Below are 25,118 nucleotides of genomic sequence, written 5' to 3'. Positions count from 1 at the left end.
CCCACAAACCAAAAATTGTGTTTCAAAAAGAACATTTTGCAACCAGCTATTCAAGTGAAGGCACTTTAGAACCTTTGCATGGACTAGGGGCCCTTCGCTCGAACCCCCCTATTTGAACAAAGGTCCCTCCACCAAGACCTTCTAGTGAATGCCACTGCCTCATTTTTTAATATTCAAGGGGTTCACTCAAACACCTCCATTAAAACAACCCCCTTTAACTTCCTATTTATTTGAAACAATATAATCAAGCTCAAAATGATAATAAAACTATCATTTTATCTATATCCATGGTGAATGATAGAGGGTTATTACCAACCCAAAACATTATTTTCTTAGAGAGGAAGCTGATGCATGCGCTGCATTACCTAACACTTCTACTAGACCATCTAATAGGTGGGAAAAAATCTTCCTTTTTCATTCTCAATTGCATGAACATAATTCTTTATTTCTTTCTTAGTTATTTTGGATTTCAAATATCTTTCATTTAAAGGCAATTATTGTATATTCTTAAACTCATTGCATTTATTTAATAGAATGAAACCTTAGGAATAAAGTCTAAAACATAGAAGCAAATACACAACTACTAGTCAAAACTAAATTAGAAACTCCATAATTTGAGTAATCTTCCTCTATTCCTCTACCTATGAATATCACACCTAGTCTTGAACAGTTTATAAACAAATATAGATTTAAATCACCTTTGAATTTAGATACATCTACTCTTCCCTTGGTTCCTTTTTTCCAATCCTAACATCAATCAACTTCTCCATATGATTTAAAATAGAACAAAAATTCCTCACATTTCAAGTTCATCCTCCTAAATCTTTAGGTTGTAATATAGCCTCTATAGATTTTGATATTCTTAAAAAAGTTAAGTGCCATCTATTTTATAACATTTCTTCCCCTCCTAGTCCATTGCAAGTTAAATCCTCTTTATTTTATCCATCTAACTTACTTTTGAGATACTTTGATATAAATATAATATAAATATGGGGGTAAATGCAAACACAAAACCTATAAATAGGTTCTTTTAGTTTAAATTGTATCATTCTACAAATGAAAGAAGAACAAAGATAGACAAGAACACTTAATTGATATTGGAAATGGAGGTAAATAAGTGTGCTTGTAAGAAATGTAAACATTTAGGAGAGTTTGAAAGACCAACACTACAAAAAATAGTGGATAAGAAAAAGTGGAACTATGAGAGAAGTCCACAAGAGTAAGCAAGAATATAGTAACTGGGAATACAAATGTGTTGATGATTAAGTTTAAGGTGTGAAATTTCCCATGAAATGATATCTTTTGGCAAATAAAAATGCATTAAAATGGTGTATATTCCATTGGATGTAACTATAATATGGAAGACCAAAGGGTGTAGATTCACCTAGCTTGTATTGCATCTACCTTTTCTTCACCCAATGCCATAACAAAAAATAGTTTGTAGTTAAAAAAGGATCAAGAGATATATGAGGATGCCATTTGTTTGAGCATACATTAATTTCCTTTATCCTATTTGTGAGAAAAAGGAACCCAACTAAGTCTACCAACCTATATTACTATAAAAAAATAGAATGATGTAACTTTTCAGATAGTACTAGCTATACTTCTAGGCTGTGCTAAGATGTGATGCATTCATGATTACATCACAATATTTTACCTTTTATCATATAAATGAGCCAAAAATAGAGAGGCCTTCTAGATTGATGACATACAATATATGGTGGCCAATAATGTGGAAAATTACTTTATTTTCAAACATATAACACTATGAAGATGCCATTAAAGATTGAAGTTGCCTTGCAAAAAAGAGGTTTCTTGAAAACACTTCACTAATGCTAGAGGGAAAACATGAAAGTTTTGCTTTGCAACACCATCAATAAAATATCCTTTTTAACTCTTAAGTCTCAAGAATAATTGTATAATTGATTGTCATTTTGCAATATGTTCTGTATTCATTTATTGGGTTGTTTTTTATTTAAATAATAGTTATCAAATTAGAAAGGTGAAAATATTCCTTGATAAATCTCTACCAAAACTTGGCCAATGGCACCTCATTAAAAGGCTAAACATATTTAATTTTTTAAAAACTAAATCAGCAGCAGAAATCACACATGGCGTGGGTGAAGATGAGCCCGATAGTCATGGACTGCGTGTATGCGATAAGTGGAGTCTTTGTTGAAAGAGTCTTTGCGGAGATTTATCAAAGTAGTGTTTAAGGCACTTTCACATTTGGAAATTATTAATCTGAAACATCTATTCAAAATGGCTACTTTTTCAATTCAACGAATGTCGTTTGGAAATTTTGGACGGGCAGATTGTGTAAGCCGTAAATTTAGACACGTAAGGTGTACAGTAAATGTGATGGATGATAATATCGATGAGAGTATATTTAATGTATCGTCAAGTTTTAATCAGATTTGCCCTTGATTTGATATCTAAATCCCATTTAATTTCGTTTCAATGCATGTCTATTAAAACGGACAACTGAAAAGAAAAGCCAGCCTACTTTTTAAGCCTGAGACAACTTCCCTATTCAACCCTCATATCATATATCTCCTACCGGGGAAACATGGGTAATTGTTCAAGTCAATAAAATGGGATTCGTACTAGCCAGAAGTTGGGGTCCAAGTTAATATCTTAGAATTAGCCAGATAGATATTTCTTCCACTGCAAGGCGTCTGTAGTTAAGAGAGAAAAATAATAGTCATGAACTGTATGTATGCGACAAGTGGAATCTTCCTTTGTGGAAATTTTATCCAAAAATTGTAGGCAGTTTGGCATTTGGAAATTATTCGTCGGGAACATCTATCCAAAATGGCTACTTAAGTCAACACGCGGTAAGGTGTACATTAAATGTGATGGATGATATATAGATGAGAGTTAATTTAATGTATCGTCAAGTTTTAATCAGATTTGCCCTTGATTTGATATCAGAATCCCATTTAATTTCGGTTCAATGCATGCATATTAAAACCAACGACTGAAAAGAAAAACCAGCCTAATTTTTAAGCGTGAGACAACTTTCCTGTTCAAACCTCATATTATATATCCCCTACGGCGAAAAAATAGCCGAAAGAAAATGAATCGTTTAGCGTTCAACTGCTTGAAACATTTCATTTTAGCTCTTGTTATGCTTATTCTCCAGTACAGTTGTCGTTTGTCTGTTGCTGCTGGTGACACCCTTTCGATGGGGGCTTCTCTGAGGGAAAAGCAGACCATCATTTCAAAGAATGGCACTTTTGAATTGGGATTTTTCAGTCCCAATGGAACCAACAAATGGTATGTAGGCATCTGGTATGCCCATATCTCTGTCAAGACCATAGTTTGGGTGGCTAATAGAGAAACTCCCATCAGAGACATGCCCGGGCTTTTTACGCTCTCTTCAACTGGTTATCTCACTGTCTCTGATTTGCAAGAAAAAGTCATGTGGTCGAGTAATAATACTCAGCAAACAAAGGCATCCAGGGCTTCCATACTCGACACTGGTAATTTTGTTCTCTTTGGCGCCCAAAACACCTCTGAGATTGTGTGGGAGAGCTTTGGAGATCCCACAGATACACGTTTGCCTACGATGAAGCTTTGGAAAGGCATGAAAGTGAACTCTTGGAAGAGTTCGGTAGATCCAGCGCCTGGGCCCTTCTTTTACCAAATCAATCCATCCCCAGGAAAAACTGACCTTATAATGCAGTATAAAAATGGTATTTTATATTACAGTACGGGAGAATGGACTGGTAAGTACTTTGCCAATCTGCCAGGGACTCAATGGACTGGTAATATAAAGCTGGAATTCGTGGTGTTTTCCCCCACAAAAATGTACTACACATATAAGGTTGAACCCAAGGCTAGTACGATGATGTTGAGAAATGTTCTCAACTGGAACGGACAGGAGGTAATCTACTCTTGTACTGATAATAATAGCTGGACCCCGATCTGGTATCAACCGCGAACAAGCTGTGGCGTGTACGGTGTATGCGGCCCGTATGGAGTGTGTTTTACCCAAGCAAACATTGAGTCATGCAGATGTATGGAAGGCTTCCACCCAAGAAACCCTACTGCCTGGAGTTCTCAGGAATGGTGGTCAAGCGGTTGTGTTCGGCGTACTCCATTAAACTGTGCCGCCACCAATGGCAGTGGCAGTGGCACCACGGATGGTTTCCTCCAAGTTACTGATAAGTCTCTATCTGATAAAGAGCCTTTTCAAATTATGTCAGACTCGACTCTACGAGGATGCAAAACTGCTTGTCTTAACAATTGCTCCTGAACGGCCTTTTCTTTCACCGATTCAAATTCTGCTATTTGTAAATTGTGGTTTGTCGATCTTTTAAGCATGCGGGCTGAGGCCACTTCTTCTGACGGCCAGCCCTTGTTCATTCGATTGGCTGCTTCTGATGTGTCACAGTTGTCAGCCCACGCGGGAAGAAGCAGTAGCAGCAGCAGAGTAGTTGCACTCTCCATTTCAATTCCACTGAGCGTTGCCGTTTTGAGTTGTCTGTTCATTGGTGCATGGTTTATTCACCGCAGGCGCCGAAGACTGCTTGAGAAATTTGTGAAGGACGGCACACCAACATCGCTCAGCACATTCACCTACAAAGAGATGAAAATTGCGACCAACAATTTTGCCCAAAAGTTGGGAAAGGGAGCCTTTGGCTCCGTCTTCAAAGGAATTCTGCCAAATAAAACCCTTGTAGCTGTGAAAAGATTGGAGGTTTCAGCTCAAGCAGAAAAGCAATTCCGTGCGGAAATAAGCACAATTGGAAACATAAATCATGTGAATTTGGTGAGGCTCCGGGGATTCTGTGTAGACGGATCTGAAAGAATGCTTGTTTATGAGTTCATGCAAAACGGGTCTCTCAACAATTTCTTGTCCCGCAGGTCCAAAGAAGCAGACAAGGTTTTGGACTGGAATACTAGATTTGGAATAGCTTTAGGCACTGCAAAAGGGTTACTTTATCTCCACGAAGAATGCAGGGATCGCATCATCCATTGCGATATCAAGCCAGAAAATATTCTTCTAGACGCGGATTTCTCTCCAAAAGTGGCTGATTTTGGATTGGCAAAGCTTGTTGGCAGAGATTTCAGCAGAGTGCTGACAACAACAAGAGGAACGAGAGGATATTTGGCTCCAGAGTGGCTGACAGGCGTGCCAATAACAGTGAAGGTGGATGTGTACAGCTTCGGCATGACCCTTCTTGAAATTATCTCAGGCCGGCGAAATATTGACTATAGAGTGCAGGAATCTCAGTACTACTTCCCAACGTGGGCAGCGATTCAAATTCAGAAGGGAAACACAATCGGTATTGTGGATGAAAGGATTGCAGATAAGGCAGATATTGAAGAGGTGAGAAGAGCAGTTGTGGTAAGCATTTTGTGTATTCAAGAAGATGAGAATGGAAGGCCAAGCATGGCTCAAGTTGTTCAGATATTGGAAGGCAAATCAGAAGGTAACGTGGCAAAATATGAGAGGCGCTTGCAAGCGCTCATCGATGATCATTGTGTTTACTAGAAATTTTAGTAAGTTATCTAATTATTAATGTTTCCAAGGAAATAGGTATCATAAAAACAAGTATAATAAGTAGTTACTATAAATATTAGTTATAATTAATTTTTTTCAGTTATCTTTTTTGAAAATTGTAAGATCTTAATAGTTAATAATAAAATAATATTCTATGATAGTTGTAAATTCTTTGGAGTTTTATTTAATTTATTTTGAAAGATGATTTGATTTTCTAATTGATCTCATTTTTAATTATTGAGAAATATGAAATGGGAAATTAAAAAAATCATGTATAGAAATGTATTTTTCTTTAGACATGAAAAATGAAAATTCATATTTATTACATTAGTATGATTAGAGAAAGATATATAATCATGTATAGTCATTGTTTGATCATAACTATTTACTAATGATGTCCTATGGAAAATAGACCTGTACTCACTCATTGTTATTGTCATTATCATTGTTATTGCATTTAAAATATTATTTTAACTCTTGTAAGAGACCTGCAAAAACTAATGAATGTAAGTAAATTATCATATCTCTAGATCATGCCTTCCTCCATACAAGTTGGAGCTTATGGAAAGAATGCAACAATGAAATCTTTAGAGAAAGGGAATCAAGCTTGGGGGTAGAAACAAGTGCCATGGACCGGGGAAGGGGAACCTAAAGGGGGTATGAAAAATGCTTTCTTCATACAAACATCTGAAGACCAATCCAAACCTGTGGATGAGGAAGAATCAAAATCCTCAGATTCCTCTTCCTCCTCAAAGTCTACTAAATTAATTTCCTTAGAAGGGGGAGCAAGGGGATTTTTTTGTTTGGCCACACAAAGAGGGTTGAACTTGGTAGGGATTTGTTTAGTCTTAGACAAGGAGGGCAAATTGGGGTCAAACTTAGTAATAGGTGTTCTAGAAAGTTTCACCTCTAGGTTAGAATTAGAAATGGGACTAGAGGAGATTAATGGGATCCCACTAGACGAGGTCAAAGCTACCTGAAACTTATAAAGCCCTAGAATTAAACTTTGGTGAAGAGTGAGAGTATTCTTAGCAGCTGAAACAACCGACTGAGATAAAGAGGAGCAAACCCATAATGAAAATTTGTTTTAACACCATACTTGAGATGGTTCACATTGAGAAGAGTTGGCTGTGAAAGCATTTGAACCTCCTGTCTAGCATGAAATACTTCATGAGCATAAGTGTCACACCTTTCCAAACCCCAGGGAGAATGTCCTTGTTGTCATGTTGGGAAAAGTTATGTTCCCATGTCTTTTGAATTAAAACAAAAATAGAACTCTATGTATCAAAAGACCATGAAAATAATCTTCATGATATTATGTAAATGATCAGAGAGTACTATGTCGATGATATACTAGTAAAATCTAAGTGATGCATCTACAATTTATAGGACTTGAAGGTAAAATTTAAATAATTGTAACAATTTAAATTAAGGTTAATGCTATAAATTGTGTATTTGGAGTTGATAATGGTTATTTATTTATGTAGAAGAATCATAGACTCTAGAGATCCTACATTTCTAAAAACATTAATTTTCTCCATTTTGACTCTATAGCTTGCTGAGGTAATTTTTGAGGATTTTTTCCTATTCTTACCTATTAATGGTTAAAGGAGAACTAGAAAAGGTGGTTGAATTTATAAAATTAATTTATTATTTGACTTAAATATATAATATGGTACGTGCATAGGTGTATTTGTACCAATTTTAGATATTATAATTTGAAATGAATCTCTCTTGCTCTACTCGTAGTTTGAATTTCTATCCCTCCTAACTAGGGCTACTAGATGTGTACTGGTGCATGACTCCTCTTCTATGGTGGCTCATAGTTTGCCTATCCCTCCTACCATGGCTCCTCTACCTGCTACTATGGTGCCTCCTTCTTCGCACACTCCTTACATGATGTTGTCCTCTACTCTACAATTTGGCTGCAATTTTGCTATCTAGCTGTGGATCCCTCTCCACTAGAGCTTGTTTTTTACCTCTCATTTCCTTCTCCTACTAAGATTTCTACTTTCCCACTTTCTATTAGGTTTTCTTTGGTAGACCCTAGTGTACCTCTTGATGGTGTGGGGTCCCTCAACTCCTCTATCTAATGGGGCTTTGACTAAAGCCTTTTATCTTGTATCTTTTGTTATTGTTATTAAAGGTCCTACAATTAAAGGTCCTATTCTAGGTAAGGGTTTCCCTCTACCCACTCATAGAGTCCCTCTTCCCTTTACTAGTGTTGGTCCTATTGTGTTGTTGGGGCAAAATTTGTTTGATTGTGACTCTTACTTTCAGTGTAGAGTTTTTATCTATAGGCTCAACCATTTCTAGCCCTCCCTCCCAAATATTCACTACTAAAATTTTGAACATTGGTCGCCCTTGATTTAGGGTAGGGTTGAGATTTACCATTTACCTAATGGTTTTTTCATTGTTAATTTTGATTCTTTTAAGGGTAGACATACTATTATAGGTGGTAGTGTTTGGATGTGGGACTTGTAACCCCTTTTGTTGCAATTTTGGTCCCCTTACTTCAATCCCTTGAAGGATTTCTTAGATTTGATACTTATTTGGGTGAGATTACCTTAGCTCCCCTTACAATTTTGATGTTATGATGCCTCTGAAGCCATTGGTAATGGTATTGGTTGTTTCTTGTTAGTTGACTTTTCTTCAAAAAAATTACTCACACTTCTTACGCTCATGTTTTGGTGGAACTTGATTGATTGAAGGCCTTGATCTTGGACCTAACTTATTGATTATGAATGTATTCCTTTTCATTGTAGTCATTGTTTTGTTGCTAAGCACTTGGCCTATGTTTGTTCATTTGGTTCTTGTAAGAAGTCTTCTTCAACTTGGTGGGAGAATGTTGTTCCTAAAAATCCTGCTATGTACCTTGATGGTTATGTTGATAAGTCTAATGATTAAGAGTCTCCCCCTTCTATCATATAAACTCCTCTTCTTGATCCTAGAAAAGCTCTTGTTGTAGCTCAAATTTTTGTTTTGCCTTCAATTACTAAGGTTCATGTTAAGGCCATTTTGTCTCCTTGTCCATCATATGATGAAGTAAAATGTATCAAATCTTTTAAGGGGGGTTTCTCTTCCCCATGGTTATATAGAATGAGATTTAGTTGTGGACTTGTCTTTGATAGTTGTTTATACAAGGAAAAAGGACCCTCTTAACTTAGAGTCTCCTCTGCATGTCAATCCTTTGGACATGAAGTGTTTAATTTAGTTTTGAGTTCCGGTTAAGCTTGATGTTTTGACTAGTTTTTCTATTTCCTAATTCTGTTTTTTTTTAGCTTTGTTTGCTGATTCTATTTCTTATCAATTTTGTTTGATGCTTTTGTACAAGGTTCTATGCCCTTTCAAAAAATTAATCACCTTAATAAAAAACCTTTAGAGATCCTAATAGAGAATCTCTTGAGGACAATTCTTCACTCCTAAAATTGAAATAATTGTAGACCCTAACATTCAACATGAGTTGTTATCATTTATGAAAATATTTTTGGGATACAATAAAAAAATGACTAATCCTCTAGATCCACATAAGATTTTTTTGACTACATATCAAAATGTTATCATATATTATGAGTTAAAAAATACTAGAACTTTAAATATCAAAGTATAATGATCTTTAATCAACTATATATTAATAAAATCTAAGTGATACATAGACTATTTACAAGACTTGTATAATTTTTAAATGATTGTGACAATTTAAAGTAAGGTTAATACTATAATTTATGTATTAAGAAAGGAAAGGAAAGGGGCGTTTATAGTCCACGATGCTAGCCATCTGTGTATGAGTCTACAGATGGGTTAGAGCAGTATGGGACTACCTCGTACTCCTTGTGGGAGGTACCTAACTGTACTACAAACGAGGTGTACATACCTTACCCCCTTATGAGATTTTTACTTGTGACCTCTCTTTCAAGAGCACAAGTTCTCCACCACTAGACCAACTAAAACTATATTTGGAGTTGATAATGATCATTTAAAGATGCAGAAGCATTTACTCCGACGATCGCTGAGGTAATTTATGAGGATTTTGTTCCTTTTCTTGTCTGTTAATGGGCAAGTTACATATTCTTATGCATACATTACATGTTATACATACATATAACTGCATGGCAACATCTACCACATCCTATGCATACAATACATGTTATCCATACATTACATGTTACATATATATCTAACTGCATGCCTGCATGCTGATGCATCCTAGGGGCTGGGTAGACGTTGCCCTCCTTGTCAAGGGTAGCCATCATTACTGTGATAGTTACATCTCTAGCCTTTTTAGAAAAGCATCTCAATTAATGTGGCAAGATCAGTTTGAGCAGCAATCACCGTCAATTACGTGGTGAACAAAATTCCTTTCAATCGCGGCTGTCTTCATCCTCGAACACGCGCTCTCATTATTCTCTGACCTGTTACCAGTGTCTGTTTGTTGAATGTGAGTATTTCTGGGTGTGGCTATTACTATCATTACCTTAATCCTTGCCGCACTCTTCTCCTGTCTGATATTTTACTACATTTTCCTCTTTACTTACTGCAATCTTCATTAGAGCTGAGCGTCAGTCTGAAAAGAATATATTTTTTTGGCCTGGGAATTGGGATTGTGGGAAGTGGAGGATACAATGTAAATAAAAATAATCATGAGAGGATGGAGGGAGAGATAGAGAGGAGGAGAATAAGTAGTGAAGAGATCAAGGGATTGGAGATCTGGTGGTTACGTGGACGGCTAACGCAGAGGAAAAGTTTGAATTATGGTGGCTATAAAATTCAGTGTCAATTTTTCGCCGATAGGAGATATATGGTATGAGGTTTGAAGAGGGAAGTTGTCTCAGGCTTAAAAAGTAGGCTGGCTTTTCTGTTCAGTTGTCGGTTTTAATAGACATGCATTGAACCGAAATTAAATGGGATTCTGATATCAAATCAAGGACAAATCTGATTAAAACTTAACGATACATTAAATTAACTCTCATCCATATTATCATCCATCACATTTAATGTACACTTTGTTGGAAGTGGAAAACACTCTGAGAGGGGGGGGTGAATCAGAGTGTGACAAAATTTTAACGAGTTATACTTTTATGGACCTTGACAATTTTAATTCACAGTGTGAACAGATGGCTGAGACTTAACACTTTGAAGGAGTACATTAATGCAGCATAAAGTATACCATTGAACCAACTAAAACATCTGATTCAGACCTTGTTTAACAAAATGGTATTAAAATATTACACAAACTTGAAACATTAAAAATACTTTCAATATTGCATTACATACATCCAACTAAACAGAGTATGAGATAAAAAGGACTAAAATATGATGTATCAGAGCATACACTAGTAAACAGAATGAAACACGACAATGCAACATAACACAATATTTTGCATGAGTGGAAAACCCTCTTGGGGTAGAAAAACCACTCGGAAGATCCCTTATATTAATTCAAAAAGAGCACCAACTCAGTTCACATGTTTTAGAAACCACAAGGCCTCAAGGAGCACCAACCCCTCTTCTTATCAATGTATATTTCAACTCGAGCTACAACCACTGGTGATTTTATGCATGCACTTTATTCTTGCAGTCACAAAACCATCAGGGATTGGAGCGAGAATATTTTTATCAGTCTGTACATATGAAAATTTTGCAATAATATTCTTCAACACTATCCAATCTCTGAAAATATAGTTTCAAATCAATAATATCTCATATACTCTGAACAGTATGATTTCAAATCAACAAACCTCAAATACTCTGAACTGTATGATTTTAAATCAATAAACACTGAACAATATGGTTTCAATTCAATGAAGCCTCATATACTCTGTAACAAAAACAGAGTATTGATTCTCAAGAAACCCTCGGCTGGTTCTGGTAAACTACGGCACTGTTTAATGCTACCACTTTGTTCACACTCAAAACACGGCACCGTATTTCTCTGTTTTAGTGTTAGCACTTTGTTCACACTCAAACTATGGCACTGTGTTTCTCCGTTTTTCTTCTCACAAATTGATCTGTCAAACTGTTTTTATGCACAAGAAAAAAACCCCATTTTCTCCTTTAAAAATAACCCGCTTATACAAAATCTTACAAGATTTGTAAACTGAAAAACAAATAACTGATTCTAACTGTGCAACGGAAACAGTAGAAATGGAAGACGTTTTAATTTCCCAGTCACGAAAAACAAAAATAAAGCGAACACTTCCTTATTTTTATTTTGCATAACTGAAAAATTCGAACCAAGGCAAACAGTATCTCTTAAATCATGTGTTTCAAGAAACATACCTGTTAAACGCAAACCAAACAAATAAACTAACCAGTCAACCGTTAATCTCTTGAATGAAACCATTGTTCGCACCATTCTCTGTAACTGATTCGAGCTCTGTAGCTCCAGCGGCACTGTGACTCACACGGCGTTAGGGTTTGACGGACTCCAAAACAAAACAAATGAAACGCCAAATGCAACTTCCAAGAAAAACATTAACTTGTTCGATACAATAAGTATCATGAGGAATATGCCCTTTAAACCGTAGCCATATTAACCAAAGATGTCATTAACATTAATGCAAAGTCAGAGCTATCGTGTCACCAACATGGCTCCAAAGAACATGTTTTAAACACTTAACACGTCAGCCAAGTCAGTATGTCCGTGTATGCCAACACATCATCTTTTTTCTTTCTTGTCATCGAGGACAAAAGTACCAAAGAGCAACACACTTTACGTGTCTGAATTTACGGCTTACACATCTTGCCACCATAAACCATGCCAATTACCCGTCCAAAAATTCAAAACGACTTTCGTTAAGTAAAGTAGCCATTTTCAATAGATGTTTCAGATTAATAATTTCCAAATGTGAAACTGCCTTAAACAATACTCGGATAAATCTCCACAAAGACTCTTTCAACACATCGCATACACACGCAGTCCATGACTATCGAGCTCAGCTTCACCCACCCGTATGTGTGATTTCTGCTGCTTCTTCACATCATTATAGACTTGTTGCATCACCAAAAAAGATAGTAAAAAACGGGCGTATTATCAAAGAAGTGGGAGAATGATATTCATTTATCCGAATGGCAGCGTGAAATTGGTCCAAGCTATCGAGAAGACAGCCAAATAAACAGTCGAAAAAGTCAGATACATTTGTAGTCACTGCATTTTAATTGGAAGTACTGTAAGCATCACTCGCTCACAATGACCTCACTCGAAACCCCCGATGAAGACTGGGGTGGTTGAGAGGGAGGCCCTTTTGTGAGGCGATTGTCGTGCGATTGTCGAGATTCACGGAGTCAAAATTTTTAAGGTGGCTTTCATTTAGACATCAAAATGTATATTTGATCATATTTATTAACTGGTATTTGTACTGAAAAGAAGTGCAATGGTTAATCAATAGAAAATTATAAGCTAATATGTTAGTTACCAATTTTGTATGTAAATTAATAAATAAGAAATTATTAGTTCCTGCCAAGCAATATTATTGCATTCATGGAGTTCTATTTTTCAATTAATTGAACCGATCGACATTCAGAATTAAATTTTTTGAACAAAAAACCTATAGTCCATATGTACACACACATATATTCACGAAAGAAAAAACAAATAAAAAAGTGCAAGACCAAAGACACCAATAAAAATGAGCAATAAATTAAAAACAACAAATACATGAATAAGGAAAACCTAAATAAATAATAAAAACACACACACACACACATACACATACACATACACACACACACACACATACACGTACACATACACACACACACACACACACACACACATATATATATATTCACGAAAGAAAAAACAAATAAAAAGTGCAAGACGAGAGACACCAATAAAACGAGCAATAAATTAAAAACAACAAATAAATAAATAAGGAAAGCATAAATAAATAATAAACAAGAGAATAATGAATACAAATAACACAAAATAAAACATGAGAGAAAATATAAAAATGCAACCACACACTCATATGTGTGTGTGTACGCGCACACACGCACATATATACACACCCACACATATATATACACATACACACATGTATATATGTATATATGTATATATGTGTCACAATATATATGTATGTATATGTGTATATATATGTATGTATATGTGTATATGTGTATATGTATGTATGTATGTATATATATATATATAAAACTAAATAAATATTCAAAAAGATAGAAAACAAGAATGAAAAAGGAATAACACAAGCCACATGTCCAAGAAAATAAAAATAAAAATAAAATGAGCGCTACATAGGGGCGAACAAGAGGAGGGAAAATGCAAGGACACCGAAATGTCAACCTACTCACAGCTGGGAAGAAACAAGCACCAACACACGATAGACATAGGGGAGCTAAAACCAACAAGGGATGATCCCTTAAGTGAAGGAAAGGACCAAGATTGGAAGGAGAACCAAAGGAGGGAGAACAAGGCAAATAAAGCAAAACTCATCTAGGGGTCTAGACTGCAGGAAGACCAGAAGGAAAGGAGGACAAGAAGCGTGCAAAGAGCTAAGAGCTAAGAAGGTTGATGGCAATTCTTAAGGATAGATAACAAGGGAGACCAATAACTGCTCAAGCTCCACCTATCATCTCGATTGAGGTTAAAGGGGTGATTATTGGTCTCGATAGCTTTTTTAATTTTTCTCTTAAAGAGGCTGTATTTCTTGAATAGGATTTGGGTGTTTTTTAAACAAATGTGATGCTTAATGGAAGAGGAGTGTTCGACAAGAGCTGACTGAAACACCTGCTCATGCTTGATGTTAGCATAATTTTGTTTGATTCTAGTACTGAAAAAGTGACCCGTTTCACCTATATAAGGCATGCCGCAACATAAACAAACAACTTTATAAACACCAGCTTCTTAAAAAAGGTCCTTGGCGTCTTTGAACGAGGGTATACGTTGATTTAACGTGGATAGGGGCTTGATGCAACTTTATGACTGCTAAAGTTTCAGCAAGTGGCAACTTCCAATGAGGAGTGAACATCCTGGAGGTAGTTTGGGGACAAAATTATCTCAACACCGCTTGGGCTGATAGCAACACGCCTAGCACCCAGAACTGCCGCCCAACAATTTATTACTCGAGCCACAAAAATAAAATCGAATATACCAGCGATCAATGAAAACCGCCGTAACCAGAGATAAGCAATGCCAATAATCGGGAGCCTCTATCCATTCAATGTAGTTGATCCGTCCGAACCCTCTCCACACGGTGAAAAGAAGGATCGAGCATTAATAATAACGTACATTAAACAAGTCAGAAAATATCAGTCAATTCAGAATGTCAAAATTTAGTATATGTGATTTAAACCGTCCGCTGATGAAATGCCTCAAAGATAATCACACACGAAGGGTTTGTATGCCAATCACATCAGAGACTATGAACACGACGATGAACACCCGCCAGCTATGATCTGATTCGCCACTAGAGATCAACCGCGGGTCTATAAAACCAGAGTCCAATACAATCTCCCACCATGCAAAGAGATATGCCGATCAATCCACCAAATAGACACCACAGATGGAAGATCGGGTCTATCTCATTTACTGGCTTTCCAAATAAAGTGAAGGCCGATGAATGGACAAATCGCCAGAAAAAACTCGGGTAAACAATTGGCCCGATCAGCACAGGAGGACCACCGGCCAATTCTGTAGAATGTGAATGCAACAAGAATGCCCAGCAAACTTAAAATACGCAGGTCTGCAAGGAAATGGGTGACGAATAGTAGTTGACCTATTCAGAAGCCAACGATAATAGGAATGTTGCGACCATAGTGGCTGGATAGAGTGATAGAGTGCCGATTACTAAGTACATGAAAATGATTCACCAAATCATACTTTATAACTCATCAAATCATACTTTATGACTCATCAACATTTCAAATCATATTTTATATATAGGAATAATTTTCTTTTCTCTAGTTTACTATTTTGATGATGAATCATAAAGTATGATTCAAAACATTGATAAAAAACATATATAGTTGAATCTAAAAGTTCTCAAATTCAATAAAATGGATCATAAAAATCTAATATCTTTAACTTTTATGAATAATTTTTTAATCCATGATTATGGAAAGACTAGAAAGTTAGATGGATCTCATTTGTTGGAGTTTTAGTTTTTCTAACTTCAAAATTTCAGGCTATTCCTATTTACTTCTCCCTTCTTCTAGCTCCTGAAATAGTTATAGATCAAATCAACTATATAGTGAGGGATTTTCTATTCTTTTAAAGGAAGCCTAAGTGTGGAATAATGCTTCCAAATACTAAATCTAATAGGAGAGGTGATGCATAAATTTATTACAAACTTGTAAACAATTGCAAATTAGATAAACACATATAAAATCAGATTTCACAAATAAAATCACAACACTAGATTTACGTGGGATAACCCTTTTGGGAAAAAACACACACTCCAAAAGCCAAAATCAATTGTATTATTAACAACAATAATAGTTACAATACAATGCATAGAGCCAATGCTCTTCAGGAGTAGCTACAACAAAGATTTCGAGAATAAATCCAGCAGCATCACAATGCCTTCAACTTGTCTCATACAAAACCACTAAGGCATCAACATATTTATAGAGCTCATCACAAAGTGGTATGTGCCCATGGTTTCCAAAATCAAATTCAAAAACTCATGAGGTAAGTTGTGTCACAAGCAACACCTTGCTAATCTAATGACACGTTGCACATAGCAACTTCTGAATCAACAACACTTATCTCTTTCATAATAGTCATCTTGCCAATTGTAATTTAAGTGCAACATACCAGTTACCATGACCAAATAGGTGCCTTCCTTACCTCACACCACTTGTAAAAAGTGAACTCAAATAATAAATGTAATTTGCCAAAATATAACTCTCCATAACTCTTTCACCAAACTAGAAATTGTCGTAATCATAATAGGAAATTTATCATAATCTCAACATAGCAACTTATGACACTAGTTCCCAAAAAATATTAGGACTTCCAAAGTGGAATGAAAAATAAAACAAATAATTAAATTGGCATGTTTGGACTCTAAGTTGAGATACCTTAATCCTAACATTCCCTTTCATAAGCTAGCATAAAATTTGCAATACTAATGAAGAAGAGGGTTTTAACATTAAATATGTTGGCTTTTACTGAAGCTCCTTTGGCCAATTTTTTGTGGAGATTTATCAAAGAATATTTTGACCTTTCCAATTTAATTTATGAAATTATATTTAATAAAGATGTAGGGAATAAACGTTATTTCAATCTTTCTAATTTGACCAATAATATTTAAATAAAAATAACCCAACAAATGAATAAAGAACACATTTCAAAATGACAACCAAATTTACAATTTTAATATTAGAGTGCTTGTGAATTGGAATTCAATACATTTCAATATTTCTTATTTGAAGAAGTTGGTTGTAGTCTTTCAAGTGTGGAAATGTTTATATGCAATTTTTAACTTAACATTTCTAAAGAGGTTGGGTTCCTCATGCTATAGTAAATGATATCTTTTCCCAACAAGATGTGATAGGAAGGACATGTAGATGGATCAATATAATTCAATAATTCAGCATTGAGATCCAAATCTCCAAGTTGGTAAGAGGATAGGGATTAGCAAAACTTATGGGAGAGTCCAATTTCGAGGCAACAAAGGTAAATATAGTTGACAATGAAGAAATAGTGGTAAGATCATTGAGTTATTCTTAGTTTTGATCAGGTATAGATTCCCCTAGTCTCATGGATGTCATTAAAAATATCATTTCATTCATTCAATCGTTAATAAAAAAAGCCTTCACAAGGAGAAGATAATTATTTCATTAAAAGATGATAATGTATTGACATGATTATAAATGTACAATATCTTTGCTAATATAGGCAAGACCAAGGATGTGAGCACCAATGAGGTGTGAGAGTAGGTAGGGAGTAGGTGTAACCAACAACCCAATACAAATAATAATGCAACCTAGGAAATATTAAATAACAACTAACCTAAGTTTGGGCTTAAGAATAATGAGTAAATAATCATTTACTCCAACAACCAACAACTCGACACAAATAATAAGGTAACTTATGAAATATTAAATAACAACTAACCTAAGTTTGGACTTAAGCATAAAGATTAAATACAAATTTTCTCCAATAATTTCTATGTTCATTAGGCCCTTGGCTTATCCTTCCCTTACCCATGGTCCCAAGGTCATACACATTGTGTTTTCTTTTGTCTAGATCATATTTTAAATGCATTACCATTAAATTTTCTAGTGTAACTTGGCCTTTTCAAGAGCTAAAATTATTTGCATACTAGCACAACACGTAGACACCTAAGTGATGTGTTAACATCAGATGATAAATTTTTATTCAGTGTTTATTTTTTTGTGTTTCACCACCTACTACTTGTCTTAGTTAGTGATAACTACTATGGAATGAATCTAAATAGCTCCTAGCCCTTGGAATCACTCAATTTTTCTGCCATTATCTTATCTTTAACTAATATTTCTCTTTATCATTCATTCTATCAATCTTCAACAATCTCAAGCTCTACTAGTAATTTTTATCTTCTACAAAGTTGTATGAAAACATGAACTTTATATGATCACTCTAACACTATTTTAGCAACTCCTTGAATCTTTCTAAAATATTTTATAGAACTCTTATCTATCTTTCCTTCCACAAGCTCTTGAGGTGATATTATTTTACTTGTATGATCTTATCTTCCTATTTATCTTCTTCATTATTGTTAAATCATTTGTTTTTTGCAATTGGAACCTTGGATCTCGGATCTTCATCACCTTGTTATTATCACCCACACATACATATATTAGTTTATTACTCCTTATTGAACTAGAAGGGGAATCTATAGACTTGTCACTAATTTACCTTCTTAAATATAATTAGGATAAAATTACTACTAGTTTCTATATTTTATTCCACCTATGGAGATCAAAAGACAAAAATAGTGGCTTGAACTTTTATAACAAGCTCTTATGAAACCCCAACAATTCTCTCTTTTTGGTAATAGGTTTTTATTTGGATCTCTTCATAAAATAGGGTTTCTACTTCCTTTTCCTTGTCATGCTTATCATTAATCCCTTAAACATATAAATTAGTTTTCCTTGTCATGCTTATCATTAATCTATTAAACATATAAATTAGAGTACTTTTATTCATATTTTGATATCATCTAGAATCTCATGGTTTATTGCTTAGACTATTATTTATGCTTTCTAAATTATGTAGACATATTTAAAATTTGATGAAGACTTTGATTTTACAACTTATTTTGACTATAACATGTACAAAGGACACAACACATCACATGAAATTATGTGGATTTTGATAACATCTTATGAAATGAACTCCATCCTTTGGTGCCAACTTCTTTATTCTCTAGTATTTCCATTTCTATATCTAATTGATCATTTTATCATTTCTATTTTCTATCATCTTGTTGCCCCCATATTTGGCATACCTAATATTTGAACTTCAAATCGGTCTCAGTGTCGAGTAAAGATCTAATAGGTGTTTATGTGTAAGAAGTGAGCACGTGGTCCAAGGTCGTTGCCAGTCAAAATATGAAAAATAGATGAATTTTGTAAATTACCAAAAATTAAGGGAAATAATTTGATAGACATTCCCTTAGCATCATTCTGTGTCATGTGGCCAATTTTCGCATGAACCCAATTCATAGTTTGTCATATTTTAAACTTTCAAATTTTGGTGTCTATCACCTAGAAATGATTAAAATCTCTCATTTTAGGATTCTTCATAAGGATTAAATGAAGGTGTTGTCTTTTTTCCCTACCATCAACGCGTGTTTCAAATTTTAGGATCTAACTCCCTATCGTTTGGAAGATATGGTCATTTTTCTCAAGCTTGAGCATTAAATTTAAAATATTTAAATTATTTTTCAAATAAATAATTTAATATTTTAGATTATTTTAATATTTTGGTCATTTGAGGGACATGTTTGTCTAAAAATGTCATTTCCATTTCTCCTTTATTCTCCTCCGTGGTCAATGGTTTTTGGAGGTCAAGGTCATAGTCTTTGAAAGAAATGGTTAAAGATGCTCCATTTTTGAGCATTTTTAACCCATAATCCTAACCTTTGAGAAAAAAATGGTTAGGAATGCTCCATTTTCGAGCATTCTTAACCCATATTTATAACCTCTCTCAAAAAAGTTAGGACTGCTCCAAAATGGAGCATCTCTAACCTTATTTCCTAACCTTGTGGGCTCGCTTTGTCAAAAAGGTTAGAAATGCTCCATTTTGGAGCATTCTTAACCTCATCCATAAGAGATAAAAAATTGCTTCAAACAGCAGTATGGACATTCATCAAGACAGCACTGGAAAACATAATTGCAGATGATGGAAGCATAGACATGTCATGAGTTGTGGATATGAATGCAAAAATGTGGAGTCGTGGACATCGCAATCGAATTGCTCAACAAAAGACCTTGAAAAGATGTATCTCATGTAATGTAATCAGCAGGTGTAAGGCCGAATTCTACAAACTATGCAAGAATCCTTTCAGCCTGTACAAAATGGAAGCATCGACATTGCACGTGAATGGTTTGACATAACGTACATGATGAGTGTTTGACAGAGTGCAAGTGCAGTTGACAGATGTAAAGCTGAATTCCAAAACCTTTAAATGGAGATTTATTAAAGAATTAAGGATAGAGGAATCGCATCAGATGTTGTAGTTGCAGCTGCTCTGGTAAACATGCATGCATCGTGGAACATAAAAAAAAAAAGTGAAATGCTTGACAAAATGCCTTAAAGAAATGTGGTCTCATTTAATGCAATGATCGCAGGATATGCACAAAACCAATCATGACATTTATCAAAGCATTAAAGATAGAGGAATTTCATTTGGTGTTATCGTTGCAACTGCATACACACATGATAAAGCCATTAATTTCTTTGTAACAGTGCAATTGCTATGGTGACATGACTGCAAATTGCGAGAGCATAGATAATACACATGCCATGTTTGCAGAATGAAGATTGTGGAAGCATCTCTAATACATATGCATGTGAACTGTTTGTAGAAATGCAGAATATGGAATTATAGACAATGCCCATGAAGTGTTTGACAAAATACGGTGCTGCAGAATGCAGAAGCATGGACAAGGCACGCTAACAATATGACAGAATGCGTCCAAGAGATGTCATCTCAATGAGTTGAATACAATGATTATGGGAGCACAAAATGATTTTTTGAAGTGGCTTTAGATGCTTTCAAACCAATGCAAGGAGCAGTTTAAACTATCATTTCCCTAGAAAGCCAAAATAAGCATGAGTATTCATCAAAGCACAAAGAATAGAGGAAATTTGTTGACTTTCACAGTTGCAATAGCCATAAGAGACATGTACACAAAATATGAGAGAATAACTAAGGCATATGACCAGCTTACATGCTAGTTCAAAGACCTGTGTCATCTTAGCAAATGCAATATTTGCAGAGAATATGCACAAAAATAGATTTAATGGCATCGTTGCCATTTTCATTGCACATGCAAAACGTGGAAGTAGTAATAAGGTTTCAGAAAAATTGACAAAAATGTCTCAAAGAAGTGTCCTCTCAAAGAATGAAATGAAAGGATTGAAGAACGTGCACATAATGGATTGCACAAGGAAACTCTCAAAATTTATTGGTGAATACATATCTCTTTGTCAAGATGGTGGGAATGCATACGAGATGGTTAAGCGTGTAGATCTTCCGAGTAATTAAAGTTTGACTTCATCTAGTTGAATTGAAAATCACTTTGTATTTATTCTAGAAGGCTTAGCAAGTTTGATGGACCACTACTCACTATTTAAGGGTGTGAGTGTGAGAAAATTTGGTTATGTCCAAAATCTTTTATGATGGTTAAAGATTATCCTTATAGATGAGTCATATCATGATGCAAATTTCAATGTACTAGCATTCCAACTTGTAAATTATGGCGCTTTCAAGAAAAGAATGAGAAGGACAAGCTCAAAGTCTCTAGAAACTACAATGTAAGTGGAAGTTGTGACACCTAATGAATATTCAAGAGATTGTGTTGGTGAGATTAATTTGAAGCATGATTAGATCCAAAACTTTAGTGAGAATCCAATATGAGTGAACTTCATTAATGCATTGGTTCCAAAGGCATAGATGTTTCAGTATGCAGCTACCCTCCGCAGTGTAAGAAAAGAGTTGATGATGAAAAAGTTACAAAGATAAAGATGCAGATGAAGACATGGAGGTCACCTCGGCAAAATTGACAACGAGTTATTTCTTTAATGTAATGGGTTTGAGATTCTTTTTTTTTTGGTAAAAAGTGACTTATGTCACTTATTGTAACCAAAGGTTAGAAAGTTGACTTCTTCTATGCATAAAAGTGTAAGTTACCAACTCATTGAAATTTACACAGAAAAGAGTTAGTTATTAACCCACGATTGAAGTTGGTTATAAGGTAGTTATGCTACAAGCCTATAAGTAGAAGGATATTTGTAATGTAAAGGGGGGACTTTTATGACAAGGGGAAAACTCTGCAGAATTTTGTAGAGGAAATAAATGAGAACTTTTAATGTCCATACCTTTGTACTAAGGGGTTTTTGAACTTGTATATTTTCAAAAATAATAATGAAGAATGCATTGAGTTCGTGTGTCTTGAATGTATTCATGATTTATTGTTACTAATTTCTCGTATGTTGAATTAGTAATCCCTTTATGTATTGGTGAAACTTGTTGATGGAACACATCAAATTTCATGGTATCTTGACTTGCATGTGCTAGTGCAACCTATCTCTTTGTGTGTTGAGGTTTATTGTACAACTTTCATCATTGTTGTATGACTAACCTATTTGGTGGTAACCCCTTTTGTAATTGTTATCATTTATGGAATCCTACTTGGTATTTGTATGTCTTCTAGTAGGGTTTTTATTATTAATCTTGTTTAAGTTCTATGTTTTCTCCTTTATGTACTTTCAGGTTAAAAGTACACAAAAATCCTAAATACTCCTATCATACGAGGGAGCTTCCCCTCTCAAACGTAGAGGAAGATTGTGGTTTTACCATAATCTCTCCAACTATTGGAAAGTTCGTCACTGCTCATTGGGCAAACAGGGTCAGTTTCAAATAAATGACTGTAGTGACAAATCTGTTTACCAACACATCTATAAATCCTTTCTACTTCTCTCACTCATTTAAGTGAATATAATATACATTTAAAAAGTGTCACTTTTTTATATTAAAAATACGAATACTAAGAATAAAATAATGAATATTCTAAATTTTTTAATATTTTGTGCAAAATAAAATTTCTATGATACCATGGCATTTGTGGGAGGAGGCAAAGGCAGTGAAGGGAGGGTTTATGGAGAGGGAAATGTTGTAGTAAGTGACAAAGATGATGATGGAGATGATCTGGTTGCGGCTAAGGTTGTTGCTTGAGCCCTTTTGTCTCTGACAGTTGGTGTTTCTTCCACTGCTATAGTGGATGGAGTCTCTTTTTCAGGTATGTCTGTCATAGTCTAGACTATGGCTCATTTTTTCTTCTCCACTCTCTATTTTGTTGATCGTTACCTGTGCTCGCTTGGAGCGATGCGAAGTGGGAGAGTGGGTACGTTTGGAGCTAGGGTTTCTAGTTCAACAATCTTTGACGTCGATACTATTGTAGCAGGGTCTATTATCAGCCTATTCATTCCCTTTGGTGGTGTGAAGGGTTTCTTTTCTATCGGGTGGAGAGGGAGATGTTGGTGTGGGCTTCAGGCATTTGTGGCTTGCTTGAATTCTTGTTCTATTTTTGGAGCTTCTATTACTTCAGTGAGGGTTTTGGTCTCTGCTACATTTATTGTGTTCTCAGTCCCCAATTAATGGTTCCAACCTTGGTGGCCTTCATTGCCCTTTGTTGATTATGGTGATTGACTTTGTGTTTGTGTTGGGTTCTGCTTTTGGGCTTGGGGTTTCTTCTTATGCCTTGGTGGTTGTAGTTGGACGGATGTTGCTTCCTATTGTGTTCGGTGGGGAAGGGTTTGAGTTTTCTAGCGTTGGTAATAGGTGCTTTGATGAAATTGTTTTCTTTCCTTTCTTAGCTCCCAGCTTCAGTTCTTTTGTCTTGGCTATGGCTCTTCTTGGCTTTTGTGTGTTTGGTGTTGTTGTTATTCTATGGTAGTTGTTGGTTTCTCCTCTTTGACCAACATGAGTTGGTGGCAAGATGAGAATTGTTGGAGTAGGAGGCTATTTTCTATGGCTTGTTTGGTTTGGCAATTTATTTTTGGAGGTTTTTTTTGGTGTGGGTGTTTCTATTGTGGTGTATGATTTTGAGTTTTTGGCGGGCCTTGCTTTTGTTGGAATATGATGAAGTGGTGAAAATGTGTGTTGTCATTGATGTCAATAAGTTGTCAAGCAGGTGAACCGGTATGCACCGATATGAAGACTGAAAGTGGTTATGGTCAACCAGGATGGAGTGGATCGGTGTCGAGGTTCACTAAGTGTGACTACAGGTTGGTAGTCTCTGTTCAACTCTAGGGTTTCCGGTTTGGCTTGTGTAGTGCAACCGATGATGTTTTGTGATGAGTTAGTTAAGAACAAGGATAAGGATCTAGATGCCACGTTAGCTATGTGCACGTGAAGGATTTCTTTGAGGATATTGCGGGTGAAGATCGAATGCATTGAATGTCTACCTCAGGAATATGCGTTTTTCTTATAGGCATGCGAAAAACACGTGATGGGTTACTGTTTTCCAAAGGTGGTGAAGATTGGACGATGCAAAATGACTTGAGATTTGTTTTAGATCGTTTTATTCTCTGTAATGTATTTGGTGATCAGGATTGGACCACTTGTAATTGTAAACCTAAAATGTTTAGGGTTTAGGGTTTATGCTACCAACCTAATTGTTGTCTATAAGGTCAATGAGTTCTGTTATTGGATTTGTTGGCAAAAGTTGTGTTTGTGTCCGCATGTTGGAGATTTGATACTTGCCAAACTAGAGTGAGGAATCTACAGAGTGTGATTGCAAAAGTGAGGAACTGAAAAGGATCTGCCTGAGCAAGAAGTGTTGTTATCAGATCAAAGTTTTACTTGTTTTCTTCTAACCATTTCAACAGAAAGTATATCCCTTGACTTGGTAGCTTTAACAGGCTTTGTTGTAAATCCTCTAACCAGGTGGCTCAAGTTCATTGAGTTATTTAAATCCTCTAGTGAGGTAACCTTTAATAGGGTATATAGCCATCCCTTAACCAGGTGATCCCTAACAAGATCGATTCCTAAAAGAACCTTTATTGTAAAGCCTTTAACCAAACTAGGCTCCTAACAGAGCAGACTTCAAAAGAGTTCACAAACAAGATTGCGGGTATTCATCCTCACTGTGGTTTTTCCCATTTGGGTTTCCATGTGAAAAATCTATGTGTTATGGGTTGTGAGTTTTTTATGTGATGATTGTGTGATTATGATTAAGTTAGATATGCATGCAGTGTTAAATGGTTGTGGTATTATTGATACAACTCATGCATGATTATATTAGTGAAGTAGTCATCAAGATTTGAGATCTGTTGAATGTTGTCTGAAGTATTTTTGTTCAACCGGTATTGTTGTTTGAAGGATCTGTGTTTAACTGGTATTGCTATGGTTAAGTTCAGTGGTGAAGA

The 25,118-nt window shown here is 35.4% G+C and overlaps 2 protein-coding genes across 2 annotated transcripts; both read left to right on the top strand.

The window, feature by feature from the left end:
- Positions 1 to 3,079: 3,079 nt before the first annotated feature.
- On the top strand, positions 3,080 to 4,261 carry LOC131876788 (G-type lectin S-receptor-like serine/threonine-protein kinase At4g27290). The gene has a single exon (XM_059222275.1). It carries the CDS (start codon positions 3,080 to 3,082, stop codon positions 4,259 to 4,261), a length of 1,182 nt encoding a protein of 393 aa, XP_059078258.1.
- A 49-nt stretch (positions 4,262 to 4,310) lies between these two features.
- On the top strand, positions 4,311 to 5,503 carry LOC131044322 (G-type lectin S-receptor-like serine/threonine-protein kinase At2g19130). The gene has a single exon (XM_057977623.2). It carries the CDS (start codon positions 4,328 to 4,330, stop codon positions 5,501 to 5,503), a length of 1,176 nt encoding a protein of 391 aa, XP_057833606.2. The 5' UTR covers positions 4,311 to 4,327.
- Positions 5,504 to 25,118: the final 19,615 nt, after the last annotated feature.

The sequence above is a fragment of the Cryptomeria japonica genome, chromosome 6 (genome assembly GCF_030272615.1).
Source record: "Cryptomeria japonica chromosome 6, Sugi_1.0, whole genome shotgun sequence".
Classification (NCBI taxonomy): Eukaryota; Viridiplantae; Streptophyta; class Pinopsida; order Cupressales; family Cupressaceae; genus Cryptomeria; species Cryptomeria japonica.
Note: the sequence above shows the minus strand (reverse complement) of the source record. Positions and strands in the feature narration are given on the sequence as shown.

Bases quoted from the DNA above. Each gene is read 5' to 3' on its own strand.
- LOC131044322 (XM_057977623.2), top strand. From the start codon at position 4,328: ATGCGGGCTGAGGCCACTTCTTCTGACGGCCAGCCCTTGTTCATTCGA.
- LOC131876788 (XM_059222275.1), top strand. From the start codon at position 3,080: ATGAATCGTTTAGCGTTCAACTGCTTGAAACATTTCATTTTAGCTCTT.